Genomic DNA, 18,073 nt, shown 5'->3' on the forward strand with positions numbered 1-18,073 from the left:
CAGAAGATTTTTACATATGAGCATCTTAAAATGCACCAGTATATTATATGTACATATGACCAACACAAAATATTTACAGCAGAACACTTATATAGGAAAAAAGTCGTTTAAATATTCTATCTTACAAATATAAGAAAGAGTTTAAAAGAAATAAATTAAATGGAAGCTATATTCATCAAAGAAAAATTCAAGAAATGAATAAACAATTGATGATACCAATAACTAAACCTCCCTTTAAAAAGAAACATCATGCCAGTACTCTTAGTTTAACATGCATAATCTGGTGTACTCCACAGTCTTACTATTTGTTTTAAACAGTGTTAAAACGGTATGTATCATATGTCGTATAATTAATATGTCGCATATCATTGTAGCAGTATAGTTACTATTATAATTGTACTATAATATTAGAACATAGTGATGCAATAATCATATACTGTACACTGTTAGAGGTATATTATAGTAGACACAGGAAATAGAACATCATTAATAGTTTTATAATTTCATGTATATTATACTATCAAACATTTTTATGTACTACTCCTGACAGAAAAATAATTCTACCTTTATCATCTGTAGAAAAAACATTTCTTAGTACATCATAAACAGGTGATAGTTTAAATATAAAAAGCAAAATTTTAATACAACTGAATATGGAAATCAATAAAAATGACAGTGTGAAGTAAGTTGTGCCTAGTAATATTAGTTTATTTAGGCATACAAAGTTGTTTTTTGTCTTTCAAAACTTGCAGTGCATTATGGAGGGTTTTCAACATTTTGATAAAAGTTAAGAAAAACTACCTTTACATGGTATTGAAAATCATTTTAATATGATATTAACCCTGAAGAATCTACAAGATGAAATGTAGGTTTAAATAAAAATATATTCTTTCATATTTATCTGGAGTGTACAGGTCATTTTTCTTAACTTTTATCACATTAGGCATACAAAATGTGAAACTAGTATTTAACCTCGTAGGCAGATGGAGAAAATATGCAAAATTAGTGCAGTAACCACTTATTTAATTTAACATCATTGTAATTCTCTTGTTACTTTGTTTCAGACAGCTGTGTTTTTAGCACCAGCTTCCTGCATTCCATTCTTACTCTTCTGTGGGTTTTTTATTACCTTTGAAACAATTCCTGGATACCTTCAATGGCTGTCCTATATATCTTATATGAGATATGCTTTTGAAGGATTAATGCTGTCAATATATGGCTTTGATAGGCAAGATCTGGAGTGTAAGGATACTTTTTGTCCATTTGTAAACCCATCAAACTTCCTGAAGTATATGGGCATGAACAAAGTAAACCTGTATGTTAACATTATAATCCTCTTTATATTTTTTCTTGTCTTCCGCCTAGTGGCATATGTAGCATTAAGATGGAAACTGACAGTTCATAAATAAGAAATTTTCAGAATGGTTATGTTTTATTTAATATACAGTAAAGCTGATAAAACTGATCTGTTTTAATGTTTATGTAAACTATTCATTCACACTTGCATTAATGATTTGCTTCACTATTAGCAATCACATGACATACATTACATATAAACAAGGATGTTAGTTGTATATGTCACAGGTGTGTAAAAACTATCTACTTAGGACAATGATTTTGCTTTTTTTTCAAACAACATTTTTTCTGACATAAGCCTGTAGGTTAAATGTTTTTGTTTTATCAGCCTAATTTATAATTTATACGCACATAAATACCATATAATGTTGATCAGATTATCTTTCTATCTATACCATAATATTATCAATATTTAGATAATCATTCCAACAATCAAGCATATATTGTTTGAAGCATTGTTGTTGCCTTAGAGCTTTAAAAAGAGTGTCTTATGACAATGTGAACAGTCATACTATATGTACATCAAATTATGTCAAACTTGAGTACAGTCTTTTTTTTTTTAATCTAATGAATTACATGAATTATTTATGTTCCATTTTTATAAATACCTTTATAGTTGAACTTTTTTTTGCTTTATATACCAGAACAATTTTATTCAAAATGTGTTAATGAAAACCAAAATGTTCCTACATATCTGAAAATTTCATGTTGTGGTCATTATACTCCTCATTTTTCTGAAATATTTTAATTCGAATATATTAAAGTTAAATTTTATTTGCAAGAAAATTTGCACAAACTTCTATTTTTACATCGAACATATAAAACTTATAAAGAGGAAGCTATTACACAACTTGTAATGGAATAATTTTACCTAAATTGTGTATGGTATTTTGTAGCCATCAATATATCATCCACTTCTGTTATTCAGGAAGCTTACAATGCACATTTCATTAGTGTCAAAACAAAAGTAGAGGATCTGTGTTTACAATAAAGGAAGGGTCAGATTTTGAAATAGCACCAAAAATATCAGAATAATATTTATTTTCTGACTCTTATTTCTCATCCAGACATCACTATCATATTTTAGAAAAATTCATACTTAAAACAAACTATTTAATGTAAAATTCAGTCACTTGTGATTTAGAGAAGGCTCAAAATTTTATTATCCATTCCAGAATACAATTGAAAAATGAAAAAGTATTTTATATTTAATCCAGTTTGCATGGGTGGGACACAAAATGTGTATGCCATGACCTTTTAAAGAATGTTGTTCAACATGGAATTGTGTATTTGATGTCCAAATTGTCGGATAATTATTGTACCCAACACTGCTAATTTACAATAGTTCATGGTAGCAGAGAGTTAATACCAGAAGCAGTATACATGGATACTGAAAAGATCTGTAGATATGCATTTCACAGGGTTCTAGAGGTTATGCAAATACAGTACACAAACTGTATAATGAATAAAAGTATTTATAGCTTTCACATAAACATTACCTTTCACTCCAACTTGTCACATTCTGAATCACACTGAAATCAATTGACAGATATATCTTGAGTACAAATTCTTCTGCAACATGTGATTTTTTTTATGTACAACAGATTTTCTTGCCAAATAGTAGCATGTAAAAATTAGTAGTCTTAAATATATTGGTTTTAGAAACTTTTCCATGTGCCTAATTTATTTAACCACTTAATTAAAACTGTTTTTTTTTTAAATATACTCTATGGGCAGTTTTATCCATCATTATCTTTATGATTTTTGGTATGTGCATATCTTACAACTTAACTACTTTCATATATTACTGATAAATATCCATCAATATACAGTACAATTAGTATTATTATTGGAAGAACAAACTGCACCTAAGTAATAAATTCATTGACCATTTTTAAATGTGATTTTAAAAATTAATATGTGCTTGACTAATTAAATTCATTAAGTTATAAGCTGCATATTTTCCATAGAACTGAGAAGTTCAATGTTAGATGCTATTTTGTAATTATAGAAAATAAATTACTAATTTAAATTGAAAATGAACAGTTGAAATTCAAATTTGCTGTTGAAACTCAACGTGATAAGAATAAATAGCTCACTTGTTAATATTTTTTGCTATTGCTTCACTTAAGATCCATTACTTTTTTTTACCAGAGGATCATAAGAATTTAAATATTACTTACATTTTCTATAAAATTACTTAATTTTACAAATAAATAATTTTAGCCAATTATCATAGGACAAAAATTGCTTTGCTAAAGATTCAGAATTTTGGATTTAATAGAAAATTATAGAACATTTTACATAAATAATGGCGCCCGCGTCGCTCTAAACATGCTCGCCCTCCCAGCCTTGGGGGCGTATAATGTGACGGTCAATTCCACTATTCGTTGGTAAAAGAGTAGCCCAAGAGTTGGCAGTGGGTAGTGATGACTAGCTGCCTTCCCTCTAGTCTTACACTGCTAAATTAGGGACGGCTAGCACAGATAGCCCTCGAGTAGCTTTGTGCGAAATTCCAAAACAAACAAACAAACATAAATAATTAATTTTCCCATTGTATAGAAAAACCTTTTATCAATGATAATTATGGAATTCTATACTTTATTTAAAAAACAAAAGCATACCAGAAGTATTCAAAGCTTTTTTTCTTAATATTCTTAATTTAGTAAAGATTGTTGACTGTCTTCAGTCACATTTTTGTTTCATTGGTATTGCTTGATAATTTAGTATGCTTGTTTGTGTAGTTACTAATAGTCTAATGTTGTTACAAATGTGGGTGTTTAAATGAAGTGCTTTAAGCAGAGGATTTTAATATAAATTTCTACTTTAAATTACTAACATCCTAGCTTTCCTTATTAAACAGGTATATAAAGAAAATGTGTAATATAATTGTGACAATAGTTTGATGTGAGTACTTTTTATAACAATTAAGTCATTTTATTGTGATTTATTTTAATTTTTGAGTCTCATTGACCTGGCAATTTACCTTCATAAAGATGTAGGTACTTTTATCATTTTTTAGTAATTTTTATTCTTGGATTGAAGTTTTGTTATTTTTGATACTTTATTGTTGTGGTGCTTTTGTTATAAAGGATAAAGAAGTTTAATAATGCTATTTTGATATCCATGTTATATACTAATTTTTTAATAGCAGTGATATGTATTTTGAGATACTGGTGTTTTATCATGTTAGTTTTTTATTATATATGAACACATATACATACATACTGACATATATGTAAGTTTTATTTGGGTAAAAAATAAAGGAAATTACAACAAACTAGTTGTGAACTTGAGCAGCAGTGTTTATAAAATCATTGAACAAAAGTTATGTAATCCTTTCAATTTACTTGCATCATAATTTTAAAACTGAGTGATTTCAAATGTTGAAGAACATGCTAACTGGTTGTCATTTAACTGGTGTCAAAAAAAATTAATTTTGAACTTGAAACATGTTATGAGGAAAGTTTCATTATAATAGACATTAACCATCAGTCATTATTTCTGTGGCAAAGTATTCTCCTCATCAAACAGTGAACTCTTGATTAATATAATGTTTGAATATCATCAACAATTTTTACTTTGTGATATTTCCCATGCTTTATCATTAGTTCTTAAGTATTTGATGTTTTATTACCCTTGGAGAAACATGAGTTGTTAAACTGCCATAATCAAAATTCAGTATTTGCTGATATAGCATTTCCTATACATTGCATTCAGAATTTGGAACAACATTTTCTGAAACTATTATTGTTTTGTTTGACACACAAAATTTTCTTTTTTAACACAAATATATTTTAATATACAAACAACAAACAATTTATAAAAATGGTTATTTCAAACAGGTATTTCTATCAAAAATGTTTTAAACTCACAAACAATATTCAGTCTTCTATCTGTTCTAGAAGTGAATATTTTATCGATATTCAGGTTCACAACAGTGAATTAATTTTATGTTGATACACTTCACTTGACAAGAATGCTAGCTAGCTCTATTCTTGTTTGCTCTAACATGGTTTATAAACTTACTTTTCACAGAATAATTTAAATATCTAATGTCTTAGTAGAAATATTAATGTCTGAAATTAATTCTTTGAAATTGAATGGTTTGGGATGTTTACAATCTATAAATGTTCTTAGTCAAATATGTGTAGTTTTCTGATTAATAAGCATTTATCACAATTATAGCTTCAGAGGCTCATAGTATACTGCTTGTAGCAAACTAACAATATTAAACTGTCTCTTGGCAACTTGCGATGGCTATCTTTTATACTCGTTAAGCAAGATTATCAAATTTACTTACCAACAATATTTGAAGATGTGCTGGTGCTTTCATGAAACATGTATTGTTGGTTCTTACACTCAAGAATATTTTACAAATTTATAAAACAGTACATAATATATTCAAAACAAATAACTTGATGATCATAAAATTATATAGCACGTAGCATTATTTTTACATCATACTCTTGTAATGTTAACTTCCAATTTAACAGCCTTCTGTTCTTGTTCTTGCCCTTGATTTGGTTCAAAAATGTCAGTGGATTGTGATCAGTATAATTGACAATAGGTTGTTGAGATGGAGATACATGCACAGTGAAATGTTCTAAAGTTAATACTGAGACCAGTGTTTCTTTTTCCATAGTTGAAATGTTCTTTTGGTTGGCAACAGTTAAACATTTTAGAAAAATAACAAATGGGGTACTCAATACTTCTGTCATCTGATTGTAATAGAATGGTACCACTACCACAGTTGCTGGCATCAACAGTTAATGCTAAGGGCTTATCAAAGTCAGGTGCCATCCATACGGAGTGTACAGTCAAGATTTGTCCTTTTCAAAAACAGATTTGTGTTGCATGTTTCAGACCACATGAAGTTTGGATTTTTCTTCAGTAGGTTTGTCTATAGTGCAGTGATGTCATCAAAATGTTTACAAAACTTCTTGTAATAACTAGCCATTCCCAAAATTCTCAAACTTTTTTTATTTGTAGGGGTTGGATAATTCATAATGCAAATCAACTTTGGCTTCACAAAAGTCACTTTTTTACAAATTTTACATTGAGATTAGCTTTCTTAAACCTCTCAAAAACACCACATAGTACAAGTGTTCTTCCAAGGTGTTACTGTAAGTTACAATATCACCAGCATAATTTCCAACATTTGGCAGATTGCTGAGACATTGATTCATCATTTGCTAAAACATTGCCTAAGAATTTTTCATCCCAAACAGCATTACATTGTCCTGGTATAATCCATCAGGGATAGCAAAAACGGAGATTTATTGTGCTCTGTTAGTCAGAGAAACAGCCCTGTCCCTTTAGTTAGGTTGCATTTTGTGATATATCTGGCTTTTCCAATTTTATCAATACAATTGTCCATTCTTGGAATGGGATAGGAATCTGTCTTTCCCAAAGCATTTACTTTGCAAAAGTCTGTACAGAATCTAACCGAACCATCGGATTTATGAAACAGTTAACAGGGTGAATATCAGACACTTTTACTGGGCTTTATAATGCCATTCTTAAGCATAAATAATTCTTTAAACATTTTATTGGTCTTGATTTGATTCACATGATAGATAGACAGTTTCACAGGACAAACATTTCCTATATCTCCATCATCAAGAGCACTGTTGGTTTGATTAGGAATGTATGAAAATATACACTCATATTCAATCAATAAACTAGCAAGTTCGTTTTTCTCTTCAGAAGGCAAGTGATCACATTTTGCCAGAATGTCAGATTTACTCAGTTTGATGTTGCATTCATCTCTACTATTTTCAAATTTACTGATTTCTGATTCAAAGAGACTGTCATTAATATCAGGAGAACACTTAATAGCTAAAAGGTTTTCAGATGCATCTCGAACGTGATAAAGCTTCAACATATTGATATGATACAGCCTGATAGCCTTCTGATGATCGGTGTTTTTTACAACATAGTTTGTCTCATTGAATTTCTGAACAACCTCATAGGGACCATGGTACCTAGCTTTGAGTGGATGTTCCATAGTGGGTACCAATACATGTTATCAAGATTGAACTTACACTCTTCAACATTGTGATCATTTAGGATGACTTCAAATTTTCTCGAGCCAGTTCACAAGCACCTAACAGTCTGTACTGAAACTTGGAATTCTAATCCAGTAAATCCATTTCTTTTGGGTCATCTTCCAACCACTGTTACTTCAGCAAGTTTAAAGGACAATGTACTGAATGACCAAACACCAATTTGAACAGGCTAAATCCCAGTGACTTCTGAACTGACTCACAAACAGCAAATAATAACTTAACTCCTTCATCCCAATCATTCTCATTATCGAGATAATAAGTCTGAATCATATTTTTCAAGATAGAATGGAATCTCTCAAGAGCACCTATTACTCAGGATGGTATGTGCTAGATTTGATATTTTTAGTACCAAGCTGGTAAACAACCTATAGAAACAAGCCAGACGTAAAATTTGGTTCCCTATCAGACAGAACTTCTTTGGGCAAGCCAGCAAAAGTAAAACCTTAGAAATGTTTTTTTTTTTAAAACATTTCTTAAGGGGATAACTTTAGGGAATCGAGTGGATGTGCACACAATAGTCAACACGTACTGGTTCCTTATTTGAGTTTTTTGATATATGCCCAACACAGTCAATAATCACAGAACCGAAGGGTTCTTCAAAATTTTGGAGAGGTTTCAAAGGAGATAAGGGATTCTAACACTCTAGAATCTTTTACAAGTTTAGAGTATAGGCAGGACTTGTGCAATACACATTTAACAGTATACATTACATGCATTAAACTGAAACAAACTTAGATGTTAAAATAAAATAATATTAGTAAATCCATTGCAAAATTAAAATATTAAAAACAGCTTAAAATGCTGCCTCCTTCCCTGAATTGTTAAGTCTCTTGAACAGTTCTATTACACGCACATAAAATGATGGTACATTAAACTTAATTTTTATAATTAGCAACAATGAAACTCTTTACAATTAACAAAATAAGTATATTAATAAACAGGCATTAAGAACTTTAATTTGATTGAACAAATTACAATAAAGATATTCATTAACGATTCTTATTCACTGTTCATTCACCAAAATTTTTTTTTTTAATCTGTGGCTTATGACATACACATTGTATGATACTTGAAGTCCATCCTTTAGTGGTGTAATTCTTGTATATTGCATGTAGATTTTCTGTTTTTAGGCTGAAAAACTAGTCAAACCTCAAACCAATGCTGCCAAATGAAGTTATTTGCAGTATGTACTATTCAATAGGTCATCTGTATTTCCTTTAACTTTCACCTAATTGGTGCATACTAAAAATGATATTGATTCTACAAATGAGTTGCAATGCACGTGGATTCTGTATGACATCTCAACTTAGTATGGATTACTGTGCAACTGATTTTGCACAATAAATCAGTTCTGCATAAAAAAACTTGAATATGATTTGAGTTTTGCACAATATATCAATTCTGAATAATAAATTACCATGTGAGTTGGTTCTGTATAAGATATCAGTTGTATTTTGCAAGTTAAAATATAGATTATTTCTGCATTCTCAAGTTAACATAGAGTTAATAAGCACAATTGGTAAACTTAGCACATATTTGCAAAGCTCATTTTGAATGTACATTAAAAATACAATGTGAAATGACAATGGTCACACATCTCTTTCCATGTAAACTTGATGTAGCCTGGTAGCTCATTGCTTAACTTATAATCTATAAGTCATGGGATTAAAAACTGGTTCCAAACATGCTCGTTCTTTCAGGTGTGAGGAGTGTTATAATATAACACCTCACTATTTGTTGGTAGAAAAGTATCCCAGGAGTTAGTGGTAGGTGTTATCAGTTGATTGCCTTCCCTGTGGTTGATATTTCAAAGTTAGGAATGCTGACAGATAGGTTTAATGGTTTAACTGTAAGAAAAAACAATCTTTGTATATGTTATGAAGATTTGACCCTTTTTTGCAAACCATTATGCATAATTGATCTGTTGTGCAGTTTCGGCCCTATCTTAACTTGTTTCGTAAAAACTAATCCATTGCACAGAATTGAGCAGTTATGCAGAAACTGACTTATGTTTTAACTCATTATGTACAATTGAGCTGTATTGATGTCTAATCAGTTTATTTTGCAGAATCTACAACTATTATTGTAGACAAGTTATGCAAAATTTAAATAAGTTATGCAATTTTAGTGATATATGCAAGTTAGACAAATTAATATATCACTATACATTCTTCCTCAATGTTGATTACCCATACATTGTTTACATCAATCTGTCTTTATGCTATATCTTTGGAGTTAATTTCTCACCTATGTTAAAGAATTGCAGCTGTACAGCTAATGCCAATCAATGTAACTCAATAACTGCACAGACTGATTTATTTAAGTAATAAGTTTCTTATTTCTAAAGAGGCAGATGGATTTTTCTCGTTCTCAAGATATTGTTTCGTTGGTTTATTATCAGTGACTGATTCAGTATAGTTTCAGGTACAACATCTATGTTTTTCATGCTTATGTTAATTGTTTTTAAAGACTTGTATATGTAATTATTGATAATATTGGCTTTTAAGATACAACTCAAATATCTCTACTTTGATTGAATTCTTCTGTTTATAATAAACTGTCATCAAGTCAAACGTTCTTCTGCAGTTCATTGCAATATGCCTTTTTTAGACTTATGCTTGAAGCACCTATTGTCTTATGGTTACTTTCCTTCTAAATAACCAATTGTCTAATTTATTCTTTTACTTCTTCTCGTGGGTCAGTATTAAATTTATAGATTTTCAGTGCAAACTCCAGGACTTGAGTTTGTATAGAGTATAAATAGTTCATTGAGTAGCTTTGTACAAAGAAAACAACAATTCTTCTAGGCTTTCTACAGATAGTTTGCCATCACTATGTTTGATGTGTTGATTCTGTAACTTCTAGATGGTCAACTTTAATTGACTAAAGTTCTCTTCAAGCCCAATGGTGGGTTTATTCTAAACATATAAGTCTACTTTGCTGTAATGCAATTTGCATTTGTGTCTATGAATTGGTCACGTGTCAACGAAGCTATCATTTCTCGTTTTGTTTTTTTTCTCCTTGATAAATTGTTTCTTTCCTGACTTTATGTACTAAAACCATATTAACTAGTGACATAACTGTAGTAGTGTAGGGAGATTCTTAATCATAGGTAGCCCAATAGTTGTACAGACATAGACCAGATTGGTTCTCCTGTTCTTTTATTTATAGTTAGTTATCATTGGAGTTGTAATTCTTAGGTACTTGCAAAGAAAGGTGTGGCGACTTTGGTCCTTCCATTTATAAATTAATTTCTCAAATGTTTTATTCTGTCACTAATATTATTTTATATGCTGTTGATTTGGCTCTTATAAGTTTTTGTACTTTAGAGATGACTTTTGTACTGCCATTTTTACTTTACTAATATCCATATGTACTTCTTTTCAGTTTTAATTGTAGTCTTTGTGTATACATCCAATAACTTCTTTAATCTCTTTGTCAATTAATTTAGTTTTGTTTGTAAATATTCTATAAATCTTTTTCTTGTAATTCTTTTCTTAAATTCCTGTCTCTTATCTATTGATTTTTTAATTTTTTACATCTTTCACTTTTGGTCAGTTTTCCACTTTTTCATCATTTCCAGCAAATCCTAAATCTGCTTCAAGATGTCTTAATTCTTTTTTAGTTTTACCAAAATAATCCCACCCCTGATATACATTTTGTGGCAGTTTCTGTCATTACAGAGGTTCTTTTTTTGTTATTTGGTGAAAACAATGCAAAGTTCAGTCCAGCTAATAATAACAAAAGGGTTTTATTATGTGGTAGATATTCCAAAGGTGTACTGATTTATTTGAAATACTCACTTTGGTTTCACAGAATAACAGGAAGCCTGTTAGAAACTGAATTATGGAACAGATCATCATAAAACTCCAACTTTGTCTGTGTTCAAAGAAAAAGAGAGAAAATAAATAAGATAAATCACAGTAAAACAATAGTTTTTACTGATGGATTATACTGGAAACAACCATTTTCATATTCTTGCAGAAGTACTGCACAATTTCTAATGTCTGATGTGTTGGCCTGAATGTCTAGTATTGTAAGAACAGGTGAGCTTCCTAACATATTCTTCAGTTTCTTGAATGCCAGTACCCCAGTGGCACAGCAGTATGTCTGTAGACTCACACTACTAGAATTTGATTTTTGATGGCCTTGGTGGGCAGGGCAAAGATAGCCTATTGTGTAGCTTTGTGTTTAATTCCAAACTGGAATGCCATCTGCTGAGGTTATTCCCACTTCACCTTTTTGGGCTGGCCTTTCTTGGTCAGGACAATCAAGAATGTAACAACTTCAGCATAATTTGCCATGAACTTCCTGTAGTATCCTGCTAACCCCAGCAAAAATCTGACTTGCTGTTTGAATATCGATACTTCTCCTCTTCCATGACTGTCTGTCAGATGCACACTTTGCATCCAACAAAGTTTGACACAGAATAGCTAATATAGCACTTAGATTGTCTGATGGTCAGACATGCTGCCCTGACTCATCTGAACAGCTCTCATGTTTTCCAGGTGGTTTTTCTATCTGGCTATGGGGGTCAGAATGTCATCCATATAATGCTTGACATCGGTGGGTTTGTATAACGTCTTTTCTCAACATGCAGTTTGAATGTCTCTCCTGAGTTGACTAATCCAAATGATATTCTCTTGAACTGGCAGCATCTGTCTGATGTCATAAAGGCTGTCATCTCTTTCAATCTTGTTTCCATCAGTATCTTCCAATAACCTTTATTGAGATTGACCTTAAAATTTAGCTCTGTGTAGTTTTGTCATAATAGGTTCTGGGCTGCTTGTAGGTTTGTAGTTAAACTTCATCACGAGATACAGCTTCCAGAAATATATGCAGAAGCAGTTTGAGCCACTCTTCTTCTTCTTCTTCACAATTACCACTGGCAAACAATAGGCTGAATTAAAATGCTTAATGATTCCATCATCTAACATTAACTTGCCTTCTTGCTTTATCAGGCCTCTTGTTGCAGAGACCATCCGGTATGGCTTTACCTTGACTGCATACCTGGCTGTGGCTTTGATCTTGTGTTACACAAGGCTTTTGTTGCCTGATCTGTCTATGAAGACATCTGCATACTGACAGAATAGATTTTGCAGATCTTTCTTCTGCTTCTCAGGTAGTACTTCATTTATCTTGATGTCTTTGTATGTCTTATCTCCACCCAGTAGTCTAGTAGGTCCTCATCTTCTATGACAAAATCATGGTCTTCTGATTCTGTATCTATGATAGTCACATTTTCAATGTCCATCTATGCTCCAATAGTTACATCCATTAGGTCTTCTTCCCTCTCAAAGCACCTCTTCAAGAGATTATCTGTGGTAGATCTTGGTCTTCTCATCTGCAGTCACTTTACAGTCTATTCTTTGACCATATTGTGCCATTCAAAATGTCCTTTTTTATTGTTGGGTGAGTTTGTTGTCATCTGTGGGTAGCAGAACCAAGATCTTTTGTCTGACACTGAAATGTTGATCCTTGGCCTTCATGTGAAAGAAGTGTTTCTGATTTCCTTGAGCTGTATACAAGCTTTCTTGAGCAAGTTGACAAGTCTCCTTCAATCGATTTTTGAGATCTAACACATACCATTATGTGTTTCTCACTGTTCACAGTTCTTTCAGTATTTGCATTAGCCCTTATACCATTCTCCTCCACAATAACTGGAAGGTTAAAACTACTGCACTTATTTATGTGACTTCTTGATACATGTCCCAGTCATATTTTAAGATTCCACTGACTCTCTCACAAAGTCCTTTACATTTGAGGTTATACAAAGTGGTAAACAGTTGTCTGGTGCTGATGAGTCTGGATACCTCTTGCATCAGTTCTGAGGTAAATTGGGTCCTTCTGTCACTCAATATTTCTTTTGAAAAGCCTACTCTACTGTGTGTCTCTACAGAACACTTCCAGGAAGGCTTTTGCTTCTCTCTCTGTTTTTGTCTTTGGCAATGATATCTAAATATTAAAACTGAGAAAAGAACTATGTTTTATAATACACAAATAAGTTTTTATTTAAACTTGTCAACAGTTGTAAAAGTCACTCTGCATCTTTCAACGTGGTTTCACCTCATCTTAAGGAATGTAAAAAATAGTTACTGTGTGTTTTATAAATACAAAATCTATGGTCATGTGACATTACTTTACAATTCAGAAAGAATAATTTCTGATTTTCTAACCCTTCATTCTTATTTAAGACCATGTTGTTTTTGCTGTGTTTCATTATTTCAGTGATTTCTCTGATATTTCTAATTTTTCATATTATATAGTTGAATCAAAAACTGTTCTTCACACTGGATAAAATATCCAGTATAAATTTCGAATTCAGCTAATACCAAATTTTCACTTTTGTTTAAACAGTTGTCTTACGCGGGTCCGGCATGGCCAAGCGTGTTTAGGCGTGCGACTCGTAATCCGAGGGTTGCGGGTTCGCTTCCCCATCGCGCCAAACATGTTCGCCCTTTCAGCCGTGGGGGCGTTATAATGTTTCGGTCAATCCCACTATTCGTTGGTAAAAGAGTAGCCCAAGAGCTGGCGGTGGGTGGTGATGACTAGCTGCCTTCCCTCTAGTCTTACACTGCTAAATTAGGGACGGCTAGCACAGATAGCTCTCGAGTAGCTTTGTGTGAAATTCAAAACAAGCAATTGTCTTATGTTTTATCAATGTATGCACAACCACATTAACATTGAACATTATGTATACTTTTCTGCTTGACTAGATTTTTTTCATCTTTAGATTTTTTTAATATTTGACTAATTTTATTCAGTAATCTGTAAATGACAATAATTTCTTTGTTTTTGAATTTATGAAAAAAATGACATGCTAAAGGTAATATATGGTAAATACATTTATTTTTTCATCTATTTTAGTTTACATTTTTGTTCAACAATTTGTTAAATTTTCTCAAGGCTGTATGAACTATATGAGGCAAAAAACCTTTAGCTAATACTAATAACTGAAAGGGGCCTGGCATGACCAAGCGCGTAAGGCGTGCGACTCGTAATCCGAGGGTCGTGGGTTCGGGCCCGCGTCGCGCTAAACATGCTCGCCCTCCCAGCCGTGGGGGTGTATAATGTGACGGTCAATCCCACTATTCGTTGGTAAAAGAGTAGCCCAAGAGTTGGCGGTGGGTGGTGATGACTAGCTGCCTTCCCTCTAGTCTTACACTGCTAAATTAGGGACGGCTAGCACAGATAGCCCTCGAGTAGCTTTATGCGAAATTCCAAAACAAACAAACAATAACTGAAAGTTCTTTTTTCATCTGGTAAATCACATCATAATTTTAAAGACCTGTAAACATAACAGTACAAAAACCTGAAATTTTTTGCGACTTTGGATGACATACTTTAACTGAATATGTAAATTATACTAAACATATTAAACAGTGGAGAGAAATAATTATTTCTGCACTCAACTGAATAATATTGCTGCTAGAAATATTTAAATAATGAAACAGAGCAAAAACAACTTGATCTCAGCTAACTGTTAACGGTAAGAAAATCAGAAAGTGATTTTTATTTTCTGATATGATGTTTGTTTTTAATTATAAACTAGTGTCACTAATCATGTGAAACCATATTGAAACATGTACAGTGACTTCTGACCACTAATCAGTTTAAATAAAGATTTTGTTTGTGCATTATAAGACGTTGTTTCTTGGTGGATTTTAATATTTTAAATATATACTCAAGTTTAATGAATTCTAAACATTTGAGTCTGGGTAATGTGTTGCATAGTCAACTATTTATTGTCAGCACGTATTGGTTGTGCTTGAGAGATACAGGTGCTAGTGGTCCAATCAAATCCATAATCACTATACTGATTACTATGCTACCAGATTTCAGACCACAGAAATTCGTGCGTCGAATATAAATCATCAACTGAAAAACAGCATTATTTTTAATAATTAATTTAATTAATAAAGAACTATTATTTTATATTAACTAATGTAAATGTTTATGACAGGCGATGTAGTAAAATAATCAGCTATCCCATTTCGCGTCATACAATTATAACAGTTATTGTAGAAATTATTTTTAATTTTTGTTGTACTTTTCTCAGCAGAAAAAGTTAAGTACTAATTTTTTTTTAGTTTTCTATATGTTACTAATTTTATTATAATAGCTTATGGTAACTTGTGTAATAAATTTTAAAAATAAAAAAAGAACAGTGTTTAAAAGGCACAATAACATTTTGATAATGCACCTGACTGTCAGATTAGATTTGTTTAAGACACGTTCTTTGGTTTGGAAGAATCAAATACTGAGATGAAAATATTTGCTGATTATCTAAACAATGTTGATCCTTCTAAGTATATTCAGGAATGCCATTTTGAAGTCTCCGATAATCTCCCAGCCATACTCATCATACTTCAAAGCTTCTGGCAAGGTCTTGACGCTGTTGTATTCCTCTTTGAGGTGCACTGAATGAACCATTGGAAGAGACGGGATACTTATTCCCGTTATGGAGCAACACAGCTTTGAGGCTTCTGGATGAACTATCAATGAAGAGGCGCCACTCGTTCGGGTTACAGGCAATTCCAATTGCCTCGCACAGACTGGATACATTGTGGCAGAAGCAAAGCCCATCTTGACAAGTGAAGAAGCTTGAAAAATGTCGGTGATGCTTTCTCTGACTTGCGACTTGTACACTTTAATCTAATAAATCCCACTCCTTGAACCTAGATGTCAAAAGATCGACATTCGACTTGGTTATACCAAGATCTCTGATCAAGTCATTGAGATCTCTTTGGTTGGGGTAGTATGGGTTTCTCTCACCATATGCATCTCTGAAATTGTAATCTGGATCTTCAATGTCTACCTCCTCTTCTTGAAAATTCTCGTAAGTTCTACAACATTCTAGAAAGTTCTTGAAAATTCTTTTAAGTTCGGGAAATTTCTCTAACAGCTTCTCAGCACGAATCTATCTGAAATATTCTAGAAATGGGTAAACTTGAAAATTTCATTACCCAGGTCACAAAGCAAAGTTTGAAGACAAAAATAGGTCTTTTCCATTTACTTTAGGCATAAGCAATTGGGAAATAACACTTTCTGCCCAGGAACAAGAAATGTAAAGATTTTGTTACATAATGTAATGGAAGTATTTCCAGAATTGTTTGTCGGAAAACATATTTAGTCTCCATGTAAAAGCTTATGTTACTCATTTCCTCAAAAATTTAGCAGATTTTTATACTCATATAGATAGAGCCTTTAAATTTGTTTTGAAAAAGAATTAAATAATATACAAAGCACTGCTAACGAAAGAGGCGTTAATGTTGAAACAGTTGAATGTATAATACAAAGAAAATACAAATCAATATTTATTAAGCAACGTACTAGATTAACGTGTCTGTCATAATCAAATTAAAAGTAAAATAACATTACCATATATACAAGGTATAACTAGCCAAAACGACAATATATTCAGGAAAAAAGTATATTCCTATGTTAAAACCATTTAATAAAATTAAAACAATACTTCCTTGTATGAAAGATAAAAACACATTTTAGAGACAAAAAGGTATTTATATATATATATCACACTTGCTGTGATTGCAACGAAAAATATAGTGGTTAAACTAAACGTAATTTGAAATATTATTTTAATAAAGGCCTGGCATGACCTAGCGCGTAAGGCGTGCGACTCGTAATCCGAGGGTCGTGGGTTCGGGCCCGCGTCGCGCTAAACATGCTCGCCCTCCCAGCCGTGGGGGTGTATAATGTGACGGTCAATCCCACTATTCGTTGGTAAAAGAGTAGCCCAAGAGTTGGCGGTGGGTGGTGATGACTAACTGCCTTCTCTCTAGTCTTTCACTGCTAAATTAGGAACGGCTCGGTGCAGTGGGCTAACAACCTACTCACTTAAATACTTGTTGAAGAATCCGCAAGTGATTGCGGCCCTATGTTCCTTGTTGGAATCTAATGGTGATAACTAACTAACCATATTATTTTAATAAACATAGATGTTACGTATATAACAAGATTAATGGCCTGGCATGGCCAAGCGCGTAAGGCGTGCGACTCGTAATCCGAGGGTCGCGGGCCCGCGTCGCGCTAAACATGCTCGCCCTCCCAGCCGTGGGGGTGTATAATGTGACGGTCAATCCCACTATTCGTTGGTAAAAGAGTAGCCCAAGAGTTGGCGGTGGGTGGTGATGACTAGCTGCCTTCCCTCTAGTCTTACACTGCTAAATTAGGGACGGCTAGCACAGATAGCCCTCGAGTAGCTTTGTGCGAAATTCAAAAACAAAACAAACAAAATTAATTTATCCTCTCGCGAAACATATTGTTGAAACAAGTCATTCAACACAATTGTACAAACAATAATTGGCTGTGAATCTAACAGCCAAAATGAAGTAAATACTGTAGAATGAACATAAATTTTGTGCTGTAAAATAAATAGTTCTTTGTTAAATTGAGGTGGAGGGTTAACTGGCTCATAATGCACAATTTTGGAAAGAAATATTAACTTCTTATGTACAATACTCATACCATCCTCATATATTAGAACGAGTTAAACCTAAGCCTTAAAAATTACCCGCTTGTATTATTGGTTTTTACTAAAGGTGTCGTGATGCAACAATACGATGCAAGTGTTTATCGTGTTGCGATACGATTGTACCGCTACATCGTTTGATATAGTACGATTT

General features: G+C 32.4%; 1 protein-coding gene across 2 annotated transcripts in view; it reads left to right on the forward strand.

The window, feature by feature from the left end:
• The window catches only part of LOC143225201 (ATP-binding cassette sub-family G member 4-like), a 71,212-nt gene extending 66,576 nt beyond the window's left edge, over positions 1–4,636 (forward strand). For both annotated transcript variants that reach the window (XM_076454201.1, XM_076454203.1), the window contains one exon: positions 1,065–4,636. In XM_076454201.1, coding sequence (XP_076310316.1) covers positions 1,065–1,409 — 345 coding nt within the window. In that variant the 3' untranslated portion in view covers positions 1,410–4,636. The remainder of the gene's footprint in view (positions 1–1,064) is intronic.
• The last annotated feature ends 13,437 nt before the right edge of the window (positions 4,637–18,073 follow it).

This window comes from Tachypleus tridentatus, chromosome 9 (assembly GCF_004210375.1).
Source record: "Tachypleus tridentatus isolate NWPU-2018 chromosome 9, ASM421037v1, whole genome shotgun sequence".
NCBI lineage: Eukaryota > Metazoa > Arthropoda > Merostomata > Xiphosura > Limulidae > Tachypleus > Tachypleus tridentatus.